The sequence below is a fragment of the Panthera pardus genome, unplaced genomic scaffold, assembly GCF_024362965.1.
Source record: "Panthera pardus isolate Hobbes unplaced genomic scaffold, ASM2436296v1 HiC_scaffold_24, whole genome shotgun sequence".
Lineage (NCBI taxonomy): Eukaryota > Metazoa > Chordata > Mammalia > Carnivora > Felidae > Panthera > Panthera pardus.
In genome coordinates, this window is record NW_026526810.1 from 111,362,261 (window position 1) to 111,385,217 (window position 22,957).

At 49.3% G+C, this 22,957-nt stretch overlaps 2 protein-coding genes across 9 annotated transcripts; one reads left to right on the forward strand and one right to left on the reverse strand.

Annotated features, from left to right (window-relative positions):
• Window positions 1-309: 309 nt before the first annotated feature.
• ABCD4 (ATP binding cassette subfamily D member 4) lies at window positions 310-16,539 on the reverse strand. Of its 8 annotated transcripts, XM_019427140.2 has the most exons (19): window positions 16,337-16,537; window positions 12,274-12,392; window positions 12,005-12,132; window positions 10,711-10,850; window positions 9,403-9,519; window positions 8,889-9,014; window positions 8,216-8,266; window positions 6,705-6,799; window positions 6,323-6,444; window positions 6,131-6,222; window positions 5,868-5,957; window positions 3,969-4,177; window positions 3,722-3,813; window positions 3,294-3,330; window positions 2,858-2,907; window positions 2,373-2,425; window positions 2,019-2,095; window positions 1,252-1,367; window positions 310-827 (listed from the first exon to the last, which is right to left on the reverse strand). In XM_019427140.2, the coding sequence occupies exons 1-19, from the start codon at window positions 16,372-16,374 to the stop codon at window positions 759-761; spliced, it is 1,821 nt and encodes a 606-aa protein (XP_019282685.2). In that variant the 5' UTR covers window positions 16,375-16,537; the 3' UTR covers window positions 310-758. The 8 variants fall into 8 exon arrangements, with proteins under 8 accessions (XP_019282685.2, XP_053745583.1, XP_053745582.1 ...); XM_019427141.2 differs by lacking the exon at window positions 310-827 and having other exon boundaries at window positions 1,258-1,367; window positions 2,019-2,075; window positions 16,337-16,539; XM_053889608.1 differs by lacking the exons at window positions 12,005-12,132; window positions 12,274-12,392 and having other exon boundaries at window positions 16,337-16,535.
• Window positions 16,540-22,470: 5,931 nt separating this feature from the next.
• On the forward strand, window positions 22,471-22,719 carry LOC109253779 (NADH dehydrogenase [ubiquinone] 1 alpha subcomplex subunit 3-like). The gene has a single exon (XM_053888713.1). The coding sequence runs from the start codon at window positions 22,471-22,473 to the stop codon at window positions 22,717-22,719; it is 249 nt and encodes an 82-aa protein (XP_053744688.1).
• The last annotated feature ends 238 nt before the right edge of the window (window positions 22,720-22,957 follow it).

Sequence of the window (22,957 nt, forward strand, 5' to 3'; positions counted from 1 at the left end):
TGTTCTCCCTGGCTGTTGCTGTTTCCTACCAAAGACTATTTTTGAAAAATCTCCGCCTTATTTTAGCTGACTGAGGGGAAAGAGATTTAGTTGTACTTGGGTTAAGACAAGAACAGAAGGGCCCTAGAGGTTATAGGTACAACCAGCAAAGGGAAAGTGGAGACACAGGGTGAAGTGAAAAACCAGGCACAGAAGGTTCCAGTACTGTGGAGAGTGCTACTTCCTTCCCACCCAGCTCCCAAATACAAGTCTGTGGATTCAATTTAAAGGTCATCTTACAATGAAGAGGAAAGAGAAGGGAGAAAGCTCCAATTTTTAAGAAATGTTTATCTTTTCTTTTTAAAAAAGTTATAAAATTCAAGTGGTTGATTAAAGTTAAAAATCTATTGCCACAGAATTTAATGGATTTAAAAGATTTCCGGATCTCTGGACTTTAAGCCCAATATTCTCTCCACATTGATCCTACATTTCTCATAGATCTCACACTTTCAGGTTTTTCTTTAGAAAACACAATCTGAGGTCATTTGTAAGCAATCAGCACTTGGGAGTGCAGGGAGCTCTGGCTGAGGCAGCTGGGGGGCCTGGCAGCACTGGGTGCCCCACTGGGAGCCACACCCTCGCTGCCAGCGCTCCCTGCACAGGACCTGTGAGGCGGGCCAGGGGTCTCCCTTGCCCTGCAGGCCTCCTGGTCTCTCCAGGGGGATGCCGATCTGCCCCGAGCTTGGCACTTCGTCCAGTGGCCAGCCACACCCTTGGCTTCATTCCACTTTGATTCTGGTCAGTTCCCATCTTCCTTCTCCACAGAGTTTCAGAACCAAGGAGTGAAACTGCAAGAGACCACCACCACGCATAGATCAGGCTTGCCCGGCCACAACAAGAGGAGGCCATCCAATCCCTGCCCTCTCTGCTGCCCCCGCTCCCCATTTTGTTTGTTTGTTTGTTTTTTTTTAATTTTTTTTTAACATTTATTTATTTTTGAGACAGAGAGAGACAGAGCATGAACGGGGGAGGGGCAGAGAGAGAGGGAGACACAGAATCGGAAGCAGGCTCCAGGCTCTGAGCCATCAGCCCAGAGCCTGACGCGGGGCTCGAACTCACGGACCACGAGATCATGACCTGAGCCGAAGTCGGACGCTTAACCGACTGAGCCACCCAGGCGCCCCTCCCCGCTCCCCATTTTGAAGGGCCCCTGGCCAGGCCCAGCCTTTGGGCTCTTCCTTCTCCTTAAGCCATCTCTGTGAGCTTGGGTACCTTCTCAAGGCTGCGCCGATGTCCCACACTGATGAACGTCATGCCCAGCTGCTGGCCAATGCGGTAGAGCTCACTCTCCACCTCCTCAGTCAGGGCGCTGGTGGCTTCATCAAGCACTGAGGGCAGAAGCCGGAGGGAAGAGATAGGGTCCTGCCCCCGCCCACCTCTGCTTCTCCAAACCGCACTTACCTCTGGCTGGGACCAGGGGAAGGCTAACGGCTGCTCTGGCTTACAGGAGCCCTGCCATAGGGAGAGCATGGCCAAAAGAGCAGAGGGCGAGGCTCTACCTGGGAAGCCTTCTACCAGCGGCACGACAAAATCCCCCCTCTTCCTGTAATAAGCACCAGCTCCGCCTAGAACCACTCAAAGCAGGGATTCTTAGCTCCCCCCGAGGATGTCAGTCCCTGAAGATCACACCTGCCATCCCTCTCCAGGCAGAGCTGGGGGGAAGAGTGTGGCCCCCTTATGGACCGCAGAGCCCGGGGGCATAAAATCACACACTCTTTCAAGGCTGGCTCCGGCTGCTGCAATGGCAGAATGCTTAGGAACTGGTGGCACATCCAGAACCGCCCTGAGGGTTCCAAGAGCACCCTGCTGCCTCATGGGCAGAGCCCGGCCATCCTGTCCTGCAGGGACAGAGATGCCCAGTCATGCACAGGGGTGCTCTCCTAGCCACGTGAACGCCTCAATTATACACGAACACACACGCACAGACACCTCTGTGAGCACACGGCACCTGGCACGCACACCTGTGGGGCAGGCCTCACCTGCGTACTTTGGCTGCAGGTAGAAGAGCCGGGCAAAGGAGAGCCTCTGCATCTCTCCTGGGGACAGAACGTCGTACCTGAGGAGTGGGAACGAGAGCACCACTAGAGGAAGGAGGATATAGACCGGCTGTTGCACAGAAGGTCAAGGCAAGAAGAGGTTCCCATGGCAGGAGCCAGCGCCGAGACAGATGGACAGCACCCTCCTCCCTTCAACGACACTGCAGCCCTGCTGCCCACGAGCTGAGGTCCCAACTGTGCTCTCGAGGCCATGAACATGCCCTCGATGGGCCAGCAAATACCTGGAGCCCAGTCTTTGGGGGAGATGGCTCTGAAGCACCCCAACTCCCTTCTTACCAGTTCCAATCGACCTGCTGGTCCAGACCCTCTGTCCTCGCCACCAAACTGGACTGTAACACACCCAGAGGGAACACTGTCTGTGAAAGGGCCCATCCCTGCTTCCTGCCACCCCACCCCACCCATCTCTGAGACAGAGCTCCATCCTTGCGGTGCACCATGGCAGGACGCCGTGAGAGCAATCTGCCGCAGGCAGAGAGGAATACCTCGTTAACTGCACGGTTTAGATTTGCTGGAGCATGAGGACAAGAAAAAGCAGACTTACGTGGTGTTTTGTCATCATTTTAAAATTCGCTCCAGAGAACGCACCCCCTTATTGCCTGTACATGCCCACAGCTCCTGTCGCCACTTTATACTCCACTCCCCTGATCCAGGCTCCGACTTCCAGTCCCAGGCCCAGGCCAGTCGGCTGGCTCTGCCGGACCAGCACTTGCGGTCGGTGCTACCAGGTGGGCCTGGACCTCAGGGTCCCTGCCCGCACTCACCAGGCCTGCCAACTCCAAGAACCTCACGATCCTCTCATCGTCGGTAGAGCCTGCAACACAGAGAAGCTTTCCTCCAGAAGTCAGCTCCTTCTGGGTGGCCAGAAGAGATGGGGTACATCATGGAAGGGGGCGGAGGGGGGGGGGGGCACCAGAATCTGGGCTAAGGCTCTGCAGGGACAGGTTATGGCACTTAACACAGAAGGGAAGGGCCAGGTGAAGGAAGTAATCTCTTCCCTTCCTCCAGTGGGCATGTCTCCTCAAGGAGAGGAAGACAAAGCAAGAGGAGTTTGCAAAATCATAAGCCGTTGAAGAAGAAAACCAACCCGATACCGGCAGCCTTGCTGGAGCCTCTGCCAAAAGGCACTGGCGAGGCCACAGCCAGGCAGAGTGGGGACAACTGACAAGGGAGGACGTGTCTCAGCGAGGCCCAGCTCACCTGAGTCGGGGTAGATCTCCTTTAGGGGATATATCACCTGACAAAACAAAACCACACAGGCCTGAGACGAGGGCCAACGAGAGGTGGGGCGGCACACAGCCCATCCTCCCTCAGAAACAGCCCCAGGAACCGCCAAGGCCAGGCTCCTCTCCACCTGAGGACGGCAAGGAACACCCGGGCCAAGAGTCCAGTGGGAGAGGTTGAGCCGGCAGATGGTGGGGCAGGGCCTCCAGAATCCAACCTGCCCCAGGAGCCACTCTAATGGCCCAATCCACGGATGTGAATAGAAAGTTCTTAGGGCCAGGGCATTGCTAGGCAGGGGCCATTTTATTACCCCACCTGCTGCCCCAGAACTCTCTAGCGCAGAGACCCGTCATACTGCCAGAAGCCTCAGCGAGGGCAGGGGTAGGAGTGGGCTCCACACTGACCTGCTCCCGAAGGGTCCCATCAGTGAAGAATGGCTTCTGTGGCAAGAACAGCACCCCATGGGGTCCAAAGTCCGTCAGCATCTGCACTGAGCCTGCAGAGCCCACAGAAACCTCCATTTTGAGATCTCCCAGAGTAACTGCCTCTCACTTCCTTTCCTGACAAAAACACCCGGATTTTTACACACACACACACACACACACACGCATCCCACCAGCTGGCTCAGAGGCAGGGAGGGCTGGTTCTCACCCCGTGTGCTTGTCCAGAGGCTGCCTAGAACCCGGAGCAAGGAGGTCTTGCCGGTGCCCGTGTTGCCCGTGATGAGCAGACTCTGACCTTCAGAGATCTTCAGGCTCAGATCCTTGATTAAGGGTTTGTTAGAGAAGGGGGCACAGATGGAGACCCGCTCGAGGAGAAAAGCTGTGTCCGTTGGTTCTGCGGCTGGCCAGTCTGGGGCCCTGTGATTAAGAGGAGGGGAGTGTGGGGAAGATAAGTAGTGTGTTTTGCCAGCGGGGAGGGTCTTGTCCTTGGGGGGGGGGGGGGTCTTACCTCTGAATAGAGGGGTAGTTATGGGCTAAACTATGTCCTCAAAATAACATGCCGAAGTCTCAATCTCAATTGAGTCTCACACTCAATCCCTAGTGCCTCAGAGTGTAACTGCACTTGAAGATAAGGTATTTAAAGAAATGACTGCATTAAAATGAGGCCATGAAGATAGGGCTCTGATCTAATACAGCTGAGGTCATTTCAAGAAGGAGAGGATCACCCGGGTGGCTCAGTCGGTTAAGCATCCAACTTTGGCTCAGGTCAGGAACTCATGGTTTGTGAGTTTGAGCCCCACGTTGGGCTCTGTGCAGACAGCTCGTGGCCTGCTTTGGATCCGCTGTCCCCCTCTCTTTTTGCCCTTCCCCTGCGTGCTCGCTCTCTCTCTCTCAAAAATAAACATTTAACACAAAAAACAAAAAGAAAAGAAAAGGGAGAGGCTCACACACAGGGAAGAGGCCAGGAAAGGGCACAGGGAGAAGACAGATCTGCAAGCCAAGGAGAGAAGCCTCAGAAGAAACCAACCCAGGCAATAACTTGATCTGGGACTTCCAGTCTCCAGAACTGCGAGGAAATAAATGTTGGATAAGTCACCTGGCCTATGGTATCGTTAGGGCAGCCCTAGCAGACTAACAGAGGTAGGGCTGGGGGCACCTCCTTTATTCCAGGCTTCACAAAGCCCCGCACGTGACTCCTTACCCCCACTTGGTAGATGAGGAAAGCAATTCAGGTGGCTAAGTAACTCCCTCAGGGTCACAGGGCTGAAGCTGTCTAACTAGAAGACGAGCGGGTTTTCATAGCACGTGTAACCAGGAGCTATGACAGGATGGGCATGGTGGTCATAAAGGGATCTGGAGCTGCTGGGTCTGCGCAGACACCCATCTCCCCCGGACAACAGCACCTCTGGTCTCCTGTGGCCACTGCCCCATCTCCCCAGCCCGAGGCCCAGAGGTGCACGAAGCCTGAATTCTGAACAGGGCAACAGCTCAGGCTTTAGTCCCTAAGGAGAGAGTTGTGTGTGGTCCCTGGAATTCAGGCTGTTTCCATTTCTGAAAGCTTTCTCTGTGGCCACTGTTCAAGTACCTTCTGTGAACTGTGATTCTAATCCTTGCAAGCACCCTGAGAGGAAGGTTCAGATACTGTCCCCCTTACAGAGATGAAGAAACTGAGACACAGAAGAACAGTTAAGTAATTAGATCAGGAAAAGCGAGGACATGAAACAAATCCTCAGTTGCACAGAAAGGTCAGAAACATCACCGAGCATGCAAGGAGACACGAATAAAGACGTGTGGGTGTGAGCGAGGCAAGGGGAACAAGCATGCCCTGAGGAAAGGGATAGGTGGCGGGGCTCAGTGGGAGGGGTACCACTCAGATTCGTCTTGTTCTCACAGGCCCAAGCGGGTGTGCGCACAACAGATGCCAGAACAGCAACACTAACTGTGAACATGTGTAACGTGTCGGGCATGAGGCAGCGATCTCCTTCATTTGCTCCGCACATTTCTGCTGCACGGCTGGGCAAGAGCAGGGCTCCAGGGCGAACCCGAACTGGGCACCCCCAGAGCTGCCCCCTCAACCGCTGTGCCACCCTGCCAGGCCGGCACCCACCTGTCCATGTCCCACTCGCTCTCATCCAGGATCTCACCACCGTGCGACTTCGGGGACATGTCCAGAAGGGTCTCCTCAAGTTCCCCGATCCTGGGCAAGAAATGAAAATCTGAGGAGGGTCTGAAGGCCCAGGTGAAGGTGTTAGTCTCCCTCTCTCACACCCGCTAGCATATGGTTTTTCTGTTCCTTTTTTTCATTCAGCTACTTCTCCAAGTGGCACATGCTCTGCTCAGGACGTGGGGAGGGGCCTGACGCAGCCTCACCTGTGCGTGTAACCAGCCACGTCTGAGAGGGTGCTGGAGAGGTCGATGAGCCGGGTGAAGCAGCTGATGAGGTAAATGCACACAAAGGCATTCTGCACAGGACAGGGAGCACTGATCAAAGGCCTGGACTCTGAGGTCCTGGGCACTTGGCTGAAGGGGATGGCACGAGGGGTCAGCAGAGGGGATTCTCACCTTGCTGACCACGGTGCTGAGCTCTGCGGGGCTCAGGTCTCCATAGACACCACCGAAAATAGGGATTGCAATCACAATGTAACTCAGGATGCTGCCCAGATAGTCAAATGTGTTGATGCCGACTGTGGAAGACAGAAACCCCCAGGATGAGAGACGCAGGAACCATTCATGCGCTCTGAGGGAGGAAGAGCCAAGCAGGGCCAAGCTATTCCCTGGATCCTCATTCTCCCGAAGGTACTCATGGCAAAGGCAGTGGCTCCTTGTGGCTAATTCCTTCATCAGAGCAAAGTGATTTGTGCAGAGAGAAAGCAGGGAGGTGTGGGAAGGGAAGGGGACTATCCCAATCCTGTGGCTCCTGCCTCCGGGGGCTCCCTCCACCTACTGTACAGCCACAGCTCCTTGGACATCAGCTCCCTCTGGGTCTGAAGGAGTCTCTGCAGCCTGCGGTCTGTCCTCATGTGCTCCACGTGCCCAGCTCTGGCGAGAAAGGCTGGGGTGTCCACGGGGCCTGGAGAGCCTTACTCCAGGCCAGGGGACCCCTCCATCCCTCATCACATATCACATGCTCCTTTAGGGACCAAGCCTGTTCAAATAGTCTTCACCTCAGACCCTTCCTGCTACTAACACCCATTCATTGCCTCGTTTTCTCAACATAGTGTTGTCTGCAGAAAGAATATGAACTCTAGATTGGGCAGAGCTGGTTCAAATCTTGGCTCTGGCCAATTACTAGCTGGGTGACGCTGATAAGTTACTTAAGCCTCAGAATCTCAGTTTCTCCTTCTATAAAATGGAGCTAATAGCACCTACATAACAAGTCAAAGTGAGAATTTCTAAACATACACTGCCAGGCATAAGAGGGGCCCTCAATAAATAACAGCTGTTATTGCTAAACAAATATACACGTAGTCGCTATGTGGCAGGCCCTGTGCTAGTTAGCCAGTGAGATAAAGAAGTGGATAAAATAGTCCCTGTCCTTGAGCTCCCAGTTCAGGGGGGACAGGCAGACACTGCATTCTCCACCTGGCACGTGGAAAGTGTCAGAGGGACAGAGAAGCCATTGGAAGCCACCCAGAGCTCCAACAACCAACCTGCTTTCCCCAGAGCCTCTTGAGAGGCTGCAGAATCCAAAAACAACTTAGCACAGGCCCAGCCCTACCCACCACACAACCCAACCCCACCTTGCAGATTCCTAGTATCCTTGGCGCCCCCAAGTGGTGGCTGCTACAAACTTCAGCAGAGCTGGACAAGTGCAAAAGTCCCTGGGCAATGAGATCCAGATAATTCAATGGCAGCTTCCACGAACACCTCTGGGCCCTGAGCTATTAGTCCAAACAACGATTCCAAAGGCCACCAGGAGGCAAGGCCCAGGGACTTGCCCTGACCCTGAGGGAAGGAATGAAATTTCACAATGCTGCTGTCAGGAGACCAGGTGACTCTCTGTTCCACTTGAACAGTGTAAGAACCAGGTCTCCTGATCTCCTGAGGCTCCCTTTCCTTCTTTATGCTACAGAGACAAAGGATTGGCCTTTGACTCTTTGATCAGCCATCAGGCAGTGGCAGAAAGCCATTTTAAAGAGGGTAAGACAAAGGCAGAGGCAATGCCTTACAATCCTCACCAAGATGTGAAGCATTCACTCATTTCATTCTTAGAACAAATTTAGGCCCCATGTTAGGCCACTAGAAGGGACCAGCTTCAGAAGCAAAAATCCCTGGACATAAGGATGAGGCCAACAAGGTCAGTGAGAGATACGGGGATAGGGTCATAGCCAAATGGAAATACTCGGCCCCTAGGCTCAGTGATGGTGGGAGGGCTGTACAATTCGTCTTCCCTTCTCTGCCATCTCTTCTATCAGCTCTGATGAGGCAGAAGGGAACTATCCCCACCTGACTCACCTGAAGAAAGCAGCAGGCTCAGCATTGACCCGGATCTGCATGTGCTTGAACCTGCGCAGACCAAAGGGAAACGTGTGCTGACAGTGGCCAGTACTGGCCCCTCTCCTTTTGGAGGCCTGGACTAAGACCTCCCAAGAGGAACCCAGCTCCACCTCAAAACTGTGGCCGTCCTGGCGTAGCCCTTCCCTGAGCTGTCATAAGGCGGGAATCCCAGGACCTGTGTGGGGTGACAGACGCCCTGCAGACAGGGCAGCTCCTCAGCTCCCCAGAGGACAGGTGCATTCCTGCCCACACCACCGCCTCCCAGGGCCCAACTTGAAGGAGGGGGGCCCGAGAAGCAAGAACAGGGGCTGGATCCATCGGCTGAGCCAAACCAGGGAGGTTGGAACAGAAGCACATGAGAAGGCCGAGGGATGATGATGGCCAATCGGACGCTGTCCTCGGTGCTTCTCATGTATCATCTCAGTAATCTTCCTCACCACCCTCTCTGCAGGCAACGGTATCACCCCTTTCAGAGATGGGATCACTGAAGTTTAGGGAGGTTCAAGACCTCACCCAAGAGCACGTGGCTAGTAACTAGCACAGGCCGGGATTTGAATGAGGCTGTCTTACTCTAGGTCTCATTCTTTAGCCACTATGCTCAGCCCAGGAACCTCAAGCAAGAGAGACATACCTGAAATCCCCCTCCAGCTTCTCCTGCTGCACCAGCTTTGCCACGATGGGCCCCATCAACATTTTGTTCACCACGGTTCCCAGAATGAAATACCCGAAGATGCTCATAGGCCCAAGCCAGCCTGTGCTGAAAAGCAGAGGGGTAGGGGTGGGGGTGGGGAGTGTGTGTGTGTGTGTGTGTGTGTGTGTGTATGTGTGTGTGGCACGTATGTCTGCAGGGCTCAGCCCTGATTCTTGCTTTCAGGCACCAGTTGTCCAGTTTCAGCCAGCAGTCCTGTGGGACCTCTGCTCCTGTGTGGGGGGGCATTTGCTACCTGATCTAGGCGGTCAGAGTACCAGGATCCCTGTGACACTGAAATGCCACGTCTCAAGGGAGGGCAGAGGGGAGAGCACAGGACAGAGGAAGGCTTCCTGGGCTACAGGTAGGAGGGAAGGAAGGCCCAGACTTGGGAGAATTTGTGTGAGTGAGTGACCTCAGGGGAAACACCTGGCTGGGGGAGGAGGAGAGGTGTCACCTTTGGAAGCACTGGTAGGTGTAGTAGAGGAGGGTGAAGGGCGAGATGATCAGTTTGCTAGCCATGCTGCTGAGCTGCCGGCAGAACCGTTCCACGTCCTGGCTGATGCGCTGGTCCCTGGAACCAACAACACAGAGCAACTGGACCAGGGAGCAGGGCAGAGGGTGGGGAGAGTGGAGACAGATTCCGGTTACCTCTCATCCTGACCTTGCCTTTCGGCACTGTCAGCTACGATCCCAGGGAAAGATGGACCCAGATAAGCACTGGTTTTCCTAGAGGCACCGAGACCCTCAGGACCTTTAAACGGGGTTCTGAAGAGTGGCGTCTTAGGGTGCCTCAGTTTACCCCTCAGGAAAAGTGGCAACTGAAAGGTCCAGTACCCAAGGGTCCTGAGCAGCACCAGAGAAAGACACGAGGGTGGATAAGCCGAGTTTCTGGATGAGCAGAAAAGCTATCCCGTCTATCTAGCTCCTCCCAATCTCTTCTGCAAGCCCGAGCCTCCCCCATTTTAACTATGTGGCTACAGAGGCTTCATATGCGGTGAGCCATGGAGAAGCCTAGAAGAGAAAGAGGCAACAGGCATCCGAAGAATCTTTGCTGCAAAGCTCAGCTTAGGCTGAGGAAAGCAAGAAAGTGCCTGAGGGTGGTGGGTGGAGAGGGAATGAGTATGAGGAGGGACTCCTCAGGTCCCACTGCACCGCCGGGGGGCCACACTGACTCCTATTTCCAATGAGAGACATGACCCTGGGCAAGTCACTTGCATTCTCTGGGCCTCAGTTTCCTCACCTGTAAAATAACAAGAGCGAACTCACACTGGAACCCTGGTCATGTGCCATGTACCACATATGTGCACTCCATGACAATCATCTGAGATATTCTTCAGATAGGAACTATCATCCTCATTTCCCAGAAAGGGGACCTGGGGCTCAGTGAACTAAGGCCTATAAACTGGGAGGGGACAGAATGAAGATCTAAATCTTACACGGAATCCTAGGCAGCAGTAATTTTCTACTGCTGAAAATCCAAGAGCTGTGCTGCTCCCGAGGGCACTTTCTTCGGATGGTGCCTGGTTTGGAAATGCAGGATATAAAACGGACAAAAGGGAGCTGCTCCTATCTTTTAGCTCCCTATTCTCAGCCCTGCAGCCCCTCCAGGGATCCTCCAGGGTCTCCTTCCCGTAGGGTGCTTATCAACACTTGCACCTAACTGTGGATGAGCTCTCAGGGGCGTGCAGTAGGGACTCTCCAGGGCTGAGCCAGCCCGACAGGACCCTGCAGATGGTAGGGAGGACCGAGAGCGGGCGCCTACGGGTTATCGACGTCATCCCGCAGCACGTTGAGGGTGTAGTACACACGGCCCTGGAAGTAGAAGCGGTGAAGGTGCTCGGTGAGGTCCTTTCTCCAGCTCACATACAGCAGGTTGCAGGTGAACTGGTCAAAGCTCTTCAGCTGTGCAGCGGGGGTAGCAAGAGGAAGGGAGCGAGAGGGAGAGATGGCTTACTGCAAGCCTCAGCCAGAAGCTCAGGGCCGGCAGAAGGCCTCTGCTGACCAGTCCCAGCCCACTCTGATTATTCTCTGTCCACTCAGCGCTTCTGCTTGTTTCAAGTGTCAAGTCAGGGGATTCTTCCCTCCCTCCCGTGCTCATTCCTTCACGAAGCACTAAAGGGCTTATCAAAGCCAAGACAGTAATTGTTCTGTCTTATGCTGAGAGCAGGTGAGCTTCTGGAGACTGGGAGGGTATTTCTATGCCATTTATGTTCTTACTTTTCTGTCCCCCAAAGCTGAGAACAGGGTTATGTACACACAGGTGTTTCCTTCCAGAAGACCCATCAAAAGTGCCCCAAGTGTGATGAGAAGTGACTTCCCCAAGAAAGCAGGTAGTACAGGCAGACAGAGCATCAGGCTTGAGTCCTAGCAGAGGCCTGACTCTCCCTGTTCACCACTGATGGAGCACTTACACGCTAAGCCTGAGGCAATGACAATGAGCTCAGTCTAGCAAGAAAACAATGACAAGGGTGTGAGGAGTATTACAGCAGAGGTTAACTCAAAGTATTAGTTAAGCAGAGAAGAGGGCAGGGTTTGGTGGACAAAACATGAAGGAGAATGCTAAGGAGGACTTGAAGGAGGTGACAACAGCAGAACCTTGAAAAGTGAGCAGGCATTAACCGAGGGAACAAGGGTAGGGAAGGAGGCCATCCTGCAGGAAAGCCGCAGGTGCAAGGGCCGGGACGTAACATGGTGCCAGGCTGAACCATGGCCTCAGCCCCACAGAGAAGCAGCAGCCCCCTACTGCTGATCCCCAATTTCAAGTGCTCTGAGCTCCCTGAAGCAAGAGTCCCGGGAATGGAAGGGACAAGATCATTTCTGCTAAATACCGATTTAACCAGAACCTCCCAGCCTAGTCCTGGAAGCTTGAAACACCTGAGGAATTAGGCCCAACAGCAAGATCAATGCCCTGAACAGGGCTCTGAACTCCAGTTCCCAGAAAAGGGAGGGAACACGCCTCTCACAGCTTGATTCCTGCTTCCTGGTGGCTAAGTCCCAGAGGGCATTCTGCTTACACTAGGCTGGAGAAGAAGAGAAACACACGAAGAACACCTTACCATGGAGTTGAGAATGATGAGCACGACAGCCAGGAATGTCAGGGTCTTGAACCCATCCAAGTCTTTGTTTCCCAGGACCCCATAGTACTGGCTTGGGATCAAGCCAACCTGGTAGATCACCAGTTGTTCTGGGGTGGGGAAAGGAGCCAGAAATCAATGATGAAGGATGAGAAAACGAGAAGGGAGGCTTCCCCTTGAACACCTGCCTCATCAACTCTCCAGAGAGAAGGAACCCCAAAGCCCCCTCCAACCTGGGCTCACTCACTCACCCAGCAGGGCCACACACAAAAGGGTCAGGAACATCAAAGCATTCTGGGATGACCAAGAGGGAAACAAAACCTTCTGTATCTGCAGGAACCGCTGGAGAAATTGCAGATCTAATTTGGGCCTGAAGAAGAGAAGCAGAGAGAAACCTAAGACAGCCATTAAGCCTTAGAGAGCGGTTACCAAATTTCTCTACATTGTTCCATGGAGGGGTCCAGGCCAGGCAGCAAGAATGTGAGGAATAGATGGGAGAGAAAGGAATTTCTGTAAGCTGGTAAATGCTATAAATGGTTATTTACCAAAAATCTACAGCTAAAAAACAGTTAATGAAGAAACTTTAGCCACATCCTCTATACGGTCCCAAACATGACAAGAAAGCCCATCAAGGATTTTAAGGTTCTGGTTAGATCAATAAAGCAAGAAAAATAAATGAGGTAAAAGAATTAAAAGGGGAGAGATTAAATGGTCTTTATTTGCAGATAATGCGATCAATTACCCAACAAACAGCAAATCAATAGGCAAATGATGGAAATAAAAGGAGTTCAGCTAGATATAGGGTTAACATACAAATCTCAATAGTGTTCTATACCAACAATTACCAACTGGAAAATATAAAGAAAATAAGATGTCATTTACAAAAGAAAAGCCTTAAAACAACTACAAAATATCCAGAAATTAACTTTTAAAAGGAGTGTATAAGACATTTTGGAAGAGGGGCGCCTGGGTGGCTCAGTCGGTTAAGCATCTGACTCTCGATTTCAGCTCGGGTCATGATCTCAACATTCATGAGATGGGAGTCCCTCGTCAGGCTCTGTGCTGACAGCGAGGAGCCCGTTGGGATTCTCTCTCCTTCTCTCTCTGTCCCTCCCCTGCTCGTGTGTGCAAGCACACGCTCTCAAAAATAATAAACATTAAAAAAAATATACATTTTGAAAGAAAACAGAAAGCTCTGTCATAGGATGTGAAAGAAGACTTAGATAGAGCTGGGATGACTTAACATTCTATAAAGATAGGGGCACCTGGGTAGCTCAGTTAAGCATCTGACTTCGGCTCAGGTCACGATCTTGTGGTTTGTGAGTTCAAGCCCCGTGTCAGGCTCTGTGCTGATAGCTCAGAGTCTGGAGCCAGCTTCAGATTCTGTGTCTCCCTATCTCTCTGCTCCTCCCCTGCTCGTGCTCTCTCTCTCAAAAATAAACATTAAAAAAAATTTTTTTTTAATTATATAAAGACCTCATTTTTTTTTTTTTTTTTAACGTTTATTTATTTTTGAAAGACAGAGAGACAGAGTGTGAGCAGGGGAGGGGCACAGAGAGAATGACACAGAATCTGAAGCAGGCTCCAGACTCCAAGCTGTCAGCACAGAGCCTGATGCGGGGGCTGAAACTCACAAACCATGAGATCATGACCGGAGCCGAAGTGGGACGCTTAACCACTGAGCCACCCGGGTGCCCCTATAAAGACCTAATTTCTAACAGAAGTAGCCTATTAATGCTGTATAATACCAATCACAAGCAGAACTTCTCTGAGGAACTTTATAAGGAAATATAAAGGCCCGTGAATAGCTGAGGGCAATTGTGAAGAACAGAAAAGGAGGAGGAAGAGACTCAAACCATCAGTTATTAAAACAAATCATATTGCAGAGCTGTGGTTTTAATACAGGAACAAAAAGACCAATGGGACAGAGACCAAAAAGAAAAAACAGACCTATGTTTACATGGACACATAATAGAGGCTGTATCACAAGAAATGACATATTGATACGAACACCTGCTTACACTTAGTAAGCAACACTATATGCCCAGTACTGTTCTCCATGTATTTTACATGTATTAATTCATTTGGTTGCCACAACCCTAAGAGATGGAAACTACATCCTATTTCATGGATGAGGAACTAAAGCCAAAGAGGGTAAGTAACTTGCCCTGTCACCCACCTGGTAAGTGGCAGCCTTAGGGTTTGGATACAGGCCACCTAGGTCCAAGAAAGTGAGCTCTTAACAATGCTCCAAAGGCTCTCTAACTTCTAATTATTAATTCATTAGCTATAATTGAAAAAGGCAGAGGAAAATTTAGGTCATTACCTCACATCATTTAGAAAGATAAAATTTAAAAACTCCAAATGGATTGAAAGTCTAAAGGTGAAAAGCAATTCTATTTAGTTAATAGAAGGAACTGCAGAAGAACATCTTAATGAAGATACAGTGGGAAGATACTCCTCAAATAAGACCCCAGACCCACAAATTTTTATAAAGGGGAAAACGAATGCACTTATTACTTGTGTGTGTGTGTGTGTGTGTGTGTGTGTGTGTGTATGTGTGTGTGTATGTGTGTGTGAGAGAGAGAGAGAGAGAGAGAGAGAGTGAGGAGCAGAGAGTGAGAGGAAGAGAGAATTCCACGAGGGGCAGAGACAGAGGTAGAGCGAGAGTCCCGAATTGGGGCTTGAGCTCACCTGAAACGGGGTTTGAACCTGGGCTGAACTTGGATGCTTAACCAACTGAGCGACTCAGGCACCCCACGGACTTATTTTTGCTCAACACCGTGCCATGGGTTAAATTAAAAGACTTGGAGAAGGTGTGTGCGGAGTGTAAAACCAACAAGGAATCAAAATCTAGAGCATACAATGAATTCCTACAAGTCAGGACAACAGGAAATCCATAGAAAAGTGAGAAAAGGGGATGCCTGGGTGGTTCAGTCGGTTAAGCATTGACTTTGGCTCAGGTCATGATCTCACGGTTCCTGAGTTCGGGCCTCGCATTGGGCGGGCTCTGTGCTGACAGCTCGGAGCCTGGAGCCTGCTTGAGATTCTGTATCTCCCACTCTCTCTGCCCCTCCCCAGCTCATGCTGGCACTCTCTCTGTCTCAAAAATAAACATTTTTTTTTTTTTTTAACGTTTATCGATTTTTGAGACAGAGAGAGACAGAGCATGAACAGGGGAGGGTCAGAGAGAGAGGGAGACACAGAATCCGAAACAGGCTCCAGGCTCTGAGCCGTAAGCCCAGAGTCCGACGCGGGGCTCGAACTCGCAGACCGCGAGATCGTGACCTGAGCTGAAGTCGGATGCTCAACCGACTGAGCCACCCAGGCGCCCCAAAAATAAACATTTAAAAAAAAAAAGAAAAAGAAAAGTGAGAAAAGGATACAAACAGGCAATTCAGAAAAGGGGAAACCCGAATGCTTAATACATGAAAATTAACACAAGGGGATGCCACCTTACAACCCATCAGATGGATAAACATTAGAAAATCAAACAATACCAAACGTTGCGGGGATATGAAGAAGTCAGAACCTTTATGCAATGCTGCTGGGAAGTATAAACTGATGTGACCATTCCAGAGAATAATTTTGCAGATGTAGGTATGACCTAGCATCCTACCCGGGGGGTGGATAATCCAGAAAAATATCACCCATATCCACAAGGAGACAAACGCCAGTATGTTTGCGGTGGTTAAAAACTGGAAGCAAACTAAGGGAATATGTAAGTAAAATGCGGTCTAAAAGTATGTAGAGCAGCATTTCATGCAGCCCCGGGAAATGAAAACTAGATTACTACTGAACATAGGATCTTAAAAGCATTACGTTGAGTACAAAAGTTTAAAAACAAATCACAGCATATTATAACTTATGGAATTCAAAACCACTATATACCTTTCAAGGTAACAAATACGCAAACTTGTATACACTGGGCTGTACAAACACTCTTTTAATACACCAGAGTGGGGCGTCTGAGAAGGGGGGTGAAATGGGACTGAGAATAAGGAACGAAGGAAGATACAAAAACAGAACACAAGAGGGGCTTACACTGGACCACAGTGTGCCAAGAACTGAGAATGACGATTCATTCGATTCTGTGCACTTGAAGTTCTTAGGGGGGCGGGGAGCCAGTTCCGAGGGAGAGGATCCCACAGAGTGCTGGAGGAGGCCTCGGATCGCGGGAGGGTGGGCGCCCCCTCGCAAGCTCCTCTTGTGCCCGGACCTGGCCGAGGGCGGAAGGCAGCGGGGCCCCTTCCTCACCTACCCCCGGGGAGGGCACCCTGAAGCCCGGCCCTCCTCCCCGGCCGCCCTGCTCACCTGGCGCCAGCCCCGGCCGCCGGCCCCGGGACCGCCATAAGCCGGATTCCGCCCTCCGCCGGAGCCCCGCGGCCCCAGAGTAGGCTTCGGGAAGAGTGCAAAGAGCACGCGGCTAGCCGAAGAGGGGAGGGGCCATGGCGACCACGGAGACGGGCGGATAGAGAGGAAGGAGCCGGGCGCTGCGGCCGCTCCCGGAAGCGACCCGCTCCTCGAAAAGAACCAAAGAGTGCTGAGAGGTACATTCTGTGGAGCAGGCGCTTTACAGCGCCCCCTGCTGGATCCGGAAGATTTCCCTTTTGCCAAGAAGTAGCCAAGAAGTGTGACTGTTTTGTGACAAGTATTTTAGACTCAGAATATAGATGTGTCGTACATTCTCCCAAAGAAACCGCGGCGGTATTTTAACAGTAAATCAGGATTCCGGATTGCAGTTGTAACGAAATCCTACGTTGCAGTGGTGTAAGTGATCGGGCTTTTTCCCTTATGCCTTCATGGAGTGGCCACTGTTTCCATCTCACCGTCTTTCCAAGTGCAATTGCCCTGGCCCCGAGCTTTTCCATGGATGGCTTGCTCTCAAAATTAGTTCAAATGTCACCTTCTCACCCTACCCAGAATATGTCTTCCTGCCCCATCATTCCCTATTGCCATTACACGTATTCATTCATTCATTCATTCATTCATTTTAAAGTAATCTTGGGGCGCCTGGGTGGCTCAGTCGGATAAGCTGCCGACTTCGGCTTGGGTCATGATCTCGCGGTCCGTGAGTTCGAGCCCCACGTCGGGCTCTGTGCTGACAGCTCAGAGCCTTGAGCCTGTTTCAGATTCTGTGTCTCCCTCTCTCTGACCCTCCCCCGTTCATGCTCTGTCTCTCTCTGTCTCAAAAATAAATAAACGTTAAAAAAAATTAAAAAAAAAAATAAAGTAATCTTTACGCCCAGTATGGAACTCGAACTCATAATCCCAAGATCAAGAGTGGAATCTTCTACCGACTAAGCCAGCCAGGCGCCCCACTTTTATTTTCTTCATTATAATTATCACTGAAGCCATCTTGTTTCCTTGCTTATTGTTTGTCTTCACCTATAAGAATAAACTTTATTTGATCAGGGACTCTGCCTTGCTCCTTTCCATATACCTAGTATCTGGAACACTGCCAATACTTAGTAAGTACTTAATAAATATTTGTGAAATGTTGGAGAACCAAATGCTTGTCGTCTTATTACTACTGTGCCCAAAGGGAGGTGGGAAATATATCAAGAAAACAAGCAGCGTGCAGAGAAAGACAAACACCATATGATTTCACTCGATGTGGAATTTAAGAAACAAAACAAAGAGCGGGGGGGGGGGGGGGTGGTGGGGAGGCAAACCAAGAAACAGGCCCTTAACAGTAGAGTACAAACTGATGGTTAACAGGGGAGGGGGGATGGGAGGTTGGGTTAAATAGATGATAGGGATTAAACAGTACACTTGTCCTGATGAGCAGTAGGTGATGTGTGAAATTGTTGAATCACTACATTGTACACCTGGAACTATAACACTGTAAAAAGAGAGAGAGAGAGAGAGAGAGAGAGAGAAATAAATCTAGCAGCTTGATCTCACAGGGCCCTAAGTTTGAATCTGGATGAACCTCCTGTCTTCCTTCAATCCTTATTAAGTGTAAGCTATATGCCAATAACTCAGCAAGACACATGCATCACCTGTCTTCACTGAGCTGTTGGTCAACCTGGAAGGCCCACCTGTTGACAACTACAGTGTCTTCATGAAGTGTGGTGACAAAGACCTACAGCAGCAAGGTTTCTCAAACAGGACAGTATTGACTTTTTGGGCCTCATAACAAGGGAGGGTGCCTGGGTGGCTCAGTTGGTTGAGCATCTGACTCTTGATTTCATCTCAGGTCATGACCCCAGGGTTGTGGGATCGATTGTTCCAGTATCAACTGGATTTAATAATATATTAGTTTAGGGGCATCTGGGTGGCTCAGTCGGTTAAGCGTCTGACTTCAGCTCAGGTCATGATCTTGCAGTCTGTGGGTTCAAGCCCCATGTTGGGCTCTGTGGTGACAGCTCAGATCCTGGATCCTGCTTCAGATTCTGTGTCTCCCTGTGTCTCTGCCCCTTCTCTACTCACACTTTGTCTCTCTCTCTCAAAAATAAATAAAAATTTTAAAAATTAATATATTAGTTTACATTTCTAAATTATCTACTAGGTAATTTCCAACTCTTAAATCCTGAAGTGGGGATAGTGGGAAATCTGACAGAACACCTAAAAATTTTTAAAATATTTCCTTAATATCAAATATACTATGATCACGTGTCTAATTGTCTTATAGCTGTGATTTTTTTTTATAGTTAAAGAATAATCAGGATGCAAATAAGGCCCACACATAGCAGTTGACAGATGCATCTTTTGAAACTCTTTTAACCTACAGATTCTTCCTCCACCACCTGAGGCCAAATGTCTAACTGGTTTCTCTGCTTAAATTCTTGTTGCTGCCCTAATCCAGTTCCTACACAGCAGCAAAGGGAATCTGCAAAAATGTAAACTCCTTTACATCAACACCTCACTCAGACCTCAGTGCTTCAAAGGGCTCTAGGGCCTTGGCCCCACCTACCACTCCAACTTCTTTAGGGGCCAGGAAACAACCCTGTTCCCCTTAACTCTTCTGTTAATTTCTACTCTTCCTTCTGTCCCCAGTGTAATGTCTCTTCCCCAGAAGTTCCTCTCCTAACTGCCCCCTCTAAAGAAAGACTCCATTATTCCCTCCCCCAGTACCCCATTTTTTCTCCTTATAGCATTGTTGTTGTTGTTTTCACTCTGTGTGTTTGCTTCATTAATGCCTCTCTCTCCACAGACTGTCAGCTCCATGAAGGCACGGACCACGGGCCTGTTGTGTCCGCCCTGACTCTGCTTCCTTTGTGTAAAAGCACTCAGTACGGGCACAATAAATACTTGTTGAACAAAGATCAGTTAGACAACCCCTAACCTCACAAAACACACAGGTCAGTGTCTCTGTTCATACTTTTTTCCACTAGGACTGAGCGTCCCCTTTTTCTAGCTACTGGACCTCTGGGCTACTTCCTCATTCTTATACATAGACGAGCAGAGCAAAGACCAAATCGGTTAAGGAAAACAAAGGGAAGTGATGTGGCAATAACTATCAAATATCAGATGATGCAGTGGTTTCACTGCACTCTTATGAATATATTGACCCAAGAGCACAAAGAGTTAATCACAGGGCTGTTTCTGCAGCATGGTAGATAATAGCAAAATCCTAGAAGCAACCAGAATGCATATCAAAGGAGGAGCAGTTAGATAAAGTGTGACACAATCACTTTGTAGAACATGCTTTGCAGCCCTTAACAAGAGAACAGTGTCATCACCAAGATGGTTAAGGGCATGGACTTCAGAGTCAGGTTACAAGGGTTCAAATTCCTGTGTGATCTTGGGCAAGGTACCTCAGTTTTCTTATCTGTGAAATAGAATAATAACTGAGGGTTGTTGTGGGAAATAGTAAGTTAATACATGTGAAATACCTGAACAGCCTGGCAATGAGGAGAGCTAAATGTATTATATAGTAACATGGAAAAAATGCCCGTGCTATACTGTTTAGTTTGGTTTTAGTTAACTATTTTTTAAGTTTATTATTTTTTTAGTACCAGTTAACTGATTTTAATTGAGAAATTTAAAAATGCAGGCATCTGGCTGGCTTAGTCACTGGAGCATGCGGCTCTTGATCTCGGGGTCATGAGTTCGAACCCCACCTTGGGGATAGAGAGTACTAAGAAAGAAAGAAAGAATGAAAGGAAGAAAGAAAGAGTTAAAAACGCATGGTAAAAAAAAAAAATTCATACGGGATAATAAGGCATATAATGAAAAACGAGTCTGTCTCATATCCCAGAGACCCCTACCATTCATGGTTTCTTAGGAATCTTTCCAGAAATATTTTATGTATATGCGGATTTCTGTGTGTGATTCTTCCTCTCTCTCTCTCTCTCTCTCACACACACACACACATATACACACACTCACACACCCATCTTTTCCATTTATTTATTTATTTATTTATTATTTTTTTTAACGTTTATTTATTTTTGAGACAGAGAGAGACTGAGCATGAATGGGGGAGGGTCAGAGAGAGGGAGACACAGAATCTGAAACAGGCTCCAGGCTCTGAGCTGTCAGCACAGAGCCCGACGTGGGGCTCGAACTCACAAACTGGGAGATCATGACCTGAGCCGAAGTCGACCGCTTAACCCACTGAGCCACCCAGGCACCCCCCCATCTTTTCCTTTTAAACACTCCACCTTGCAACTTGCTTTTTATGCTTTATAGTATATCTTGGAGCAATTGTTCCATACCATATACACCTACCTCATTTTTTTCTGCTATAAAATACGTCACCCAAAAAAGAAACGTTATTTATCCACTTCCCTACTGATGGATGTTGCTAATACATAGAATACTGCAGTGAATGCTAGGAATTTACCCAAGGGATACAGGAGTACTGATGCATAGGGGCACTTGTACCCCAATGTTTATAGCAGCACTCTCAACAATAGCCAAATTATGGAAAGAGCCTAAATGTCCATCAACTGATGAATGGATAAAGAAATTATGGTTTATATACACAATGGAGTACTACGTGGCAATGAGGAAGAATGAAATATGGCCCTTTGTAGCAACATGGATGGAACTGGAGAGTGTTATGCTAAGTGAAATAAGCCATACAGAGAAAGACAGACACCATATGGTTTCACTCTTATGTGGAGCCTGAGAAACTAACAGAAACCCATGGGGGAGGGGAAGGAAAAAAAAAAAAAAGAGGTTAGTGTGGGAGAGAGCCAAAGCATAAGAGACTCTTAAAAACTGAGAACAGGGGCGCCTGGGTGGCTCAGTCGGTTAAGCATCCAACTTCAGCTCAGGTCACGATCTCACGGTCCGCGAGTTCGAGCCCCGCGTCGGGCTCTGGGCTGATGGCTCAGAGCCTGGAAGCCTGCTTCTGATTCTGTGCCTCCCTCTCTCTCTGCCCCTCCCCCGTTCATGCTCTGTCTCTGTCTCAAAAATAAATAAACGTTAAAAAAAAATTTTAAAAAAAAGATTAAAAAAAAAACTGAGAACAAACTGAGGGTTGATGGGGGTGGGAGGGAGGGAAGGGTGGGTGATGGGTATTGAGGAAGGCACCTTTTGGGATGAGCACTGGGTGTTGTATGGAAACCAATTTGACAATAAACTTCATATATTGAAAAAAAAATCTGAAATCACTATCTTGTATCTTAAATAAAACAAAGAAACAGTTAAGAATACTGCAGTGAATATCCTTGGATATAGCCAAAATATGGTTATGTTTAAAAGAAGCCATACTCCATATTTTGCTTTTACAATGCAATGTTTGTGTGTGTGTGTGTGTGTGTGTGTGTGAGTATGCACCCATTGGAAATGATAGGAATCTGTAAGAATTAGGAATGAAAAGAATAGAAAGAGGACAGTTTGAGGACACCTGGGTGGCTCAGTTGGTTGAGAGTCTGACTCTTGGTTTTGGCCCAGGTCACGATCCCAGGGTCATGGGATTGAGCCCCAAGTCAGGCTCTACACTGGGTGTGGAGCCTGCTTAAGATTCTGTCTCTCTCTTCCTCTGCCCCTCTCCCTCCACTCGTGGGGTCTCTCTCTCTTTCTCTGTATCAAATAAAAAAATAAGGGGTGCCTGGGTGGCTTAGTCAGTTGAACATCCTACTCTTAGTTTCAGCTCAAGTCATGATCTCACAGTTCGTGAGTTCGAACCCTGCTTGGGATTCTCTCTCCCTCTCTCTCTGCTGCCTGCTTGCTCTTTCTCTTAAAAATAAAGAAATTTTTAAAAATTTAAATGAATAAAAATAAAATTTAAAAAAGAGGACAGTTTGAACAAAACAGTTTGTATATTTAAAGTGGTGCTTTTTTTAGGTTTATTTATTTATTTATTTTGAGAGAGAGTGTGTGTGCACATGTACAAGTTGGGGAGGGGCAGAGAGAGAAGGAGAGAGATAGAATCCTAAGCAGGCTCCATACTCTCGGAATGGAGCCCAATGTGAGGCTCGAACCCATGTACAATGAGATCATGACTTGAGCCAAAAAATCAAGAGTTGGACACTCAAGGACCAAGATGGATGGCCAGGAGACTCGCAGCCTTCCTTAAGGATGCCTGGGTCAAGGTGCTGGTCGCATCCTTCACCACTGGGGGCCTCGGTATAATTCTGCCCACCGTTAGCCCCTTCACCAAATATGCCACCATGATCAACCAGGCCACGCCCAACAACTATCCAGTGCCGCTCCAAGATGATGGGAACATGCCCGATGTGCCCAGCCAGTCCCAGGACCCCAAGGTTCCAAGCTTGGAGTGGCTAAAGAAACTATGAGCACCTCTGGTAACTTGGAGGAGGCCTCCTCCCCTGTGGCCAATAAAATGCAAAAAGTGAGAGAGAAAAAAAAAAGAAGAGTTGGACACTCAACCAACTGAGCCACCCAGACACCTCTAAAGTGGTTGTTTTTTTATTTAAAAATTAAAAAAAATGTTTTTATTATTTATTTTTGAGAGAGAGAGAGACAGAACGTGAGAGGGGGAGGGGCAGAGAGAGAGGGAGACACCGAATCCAA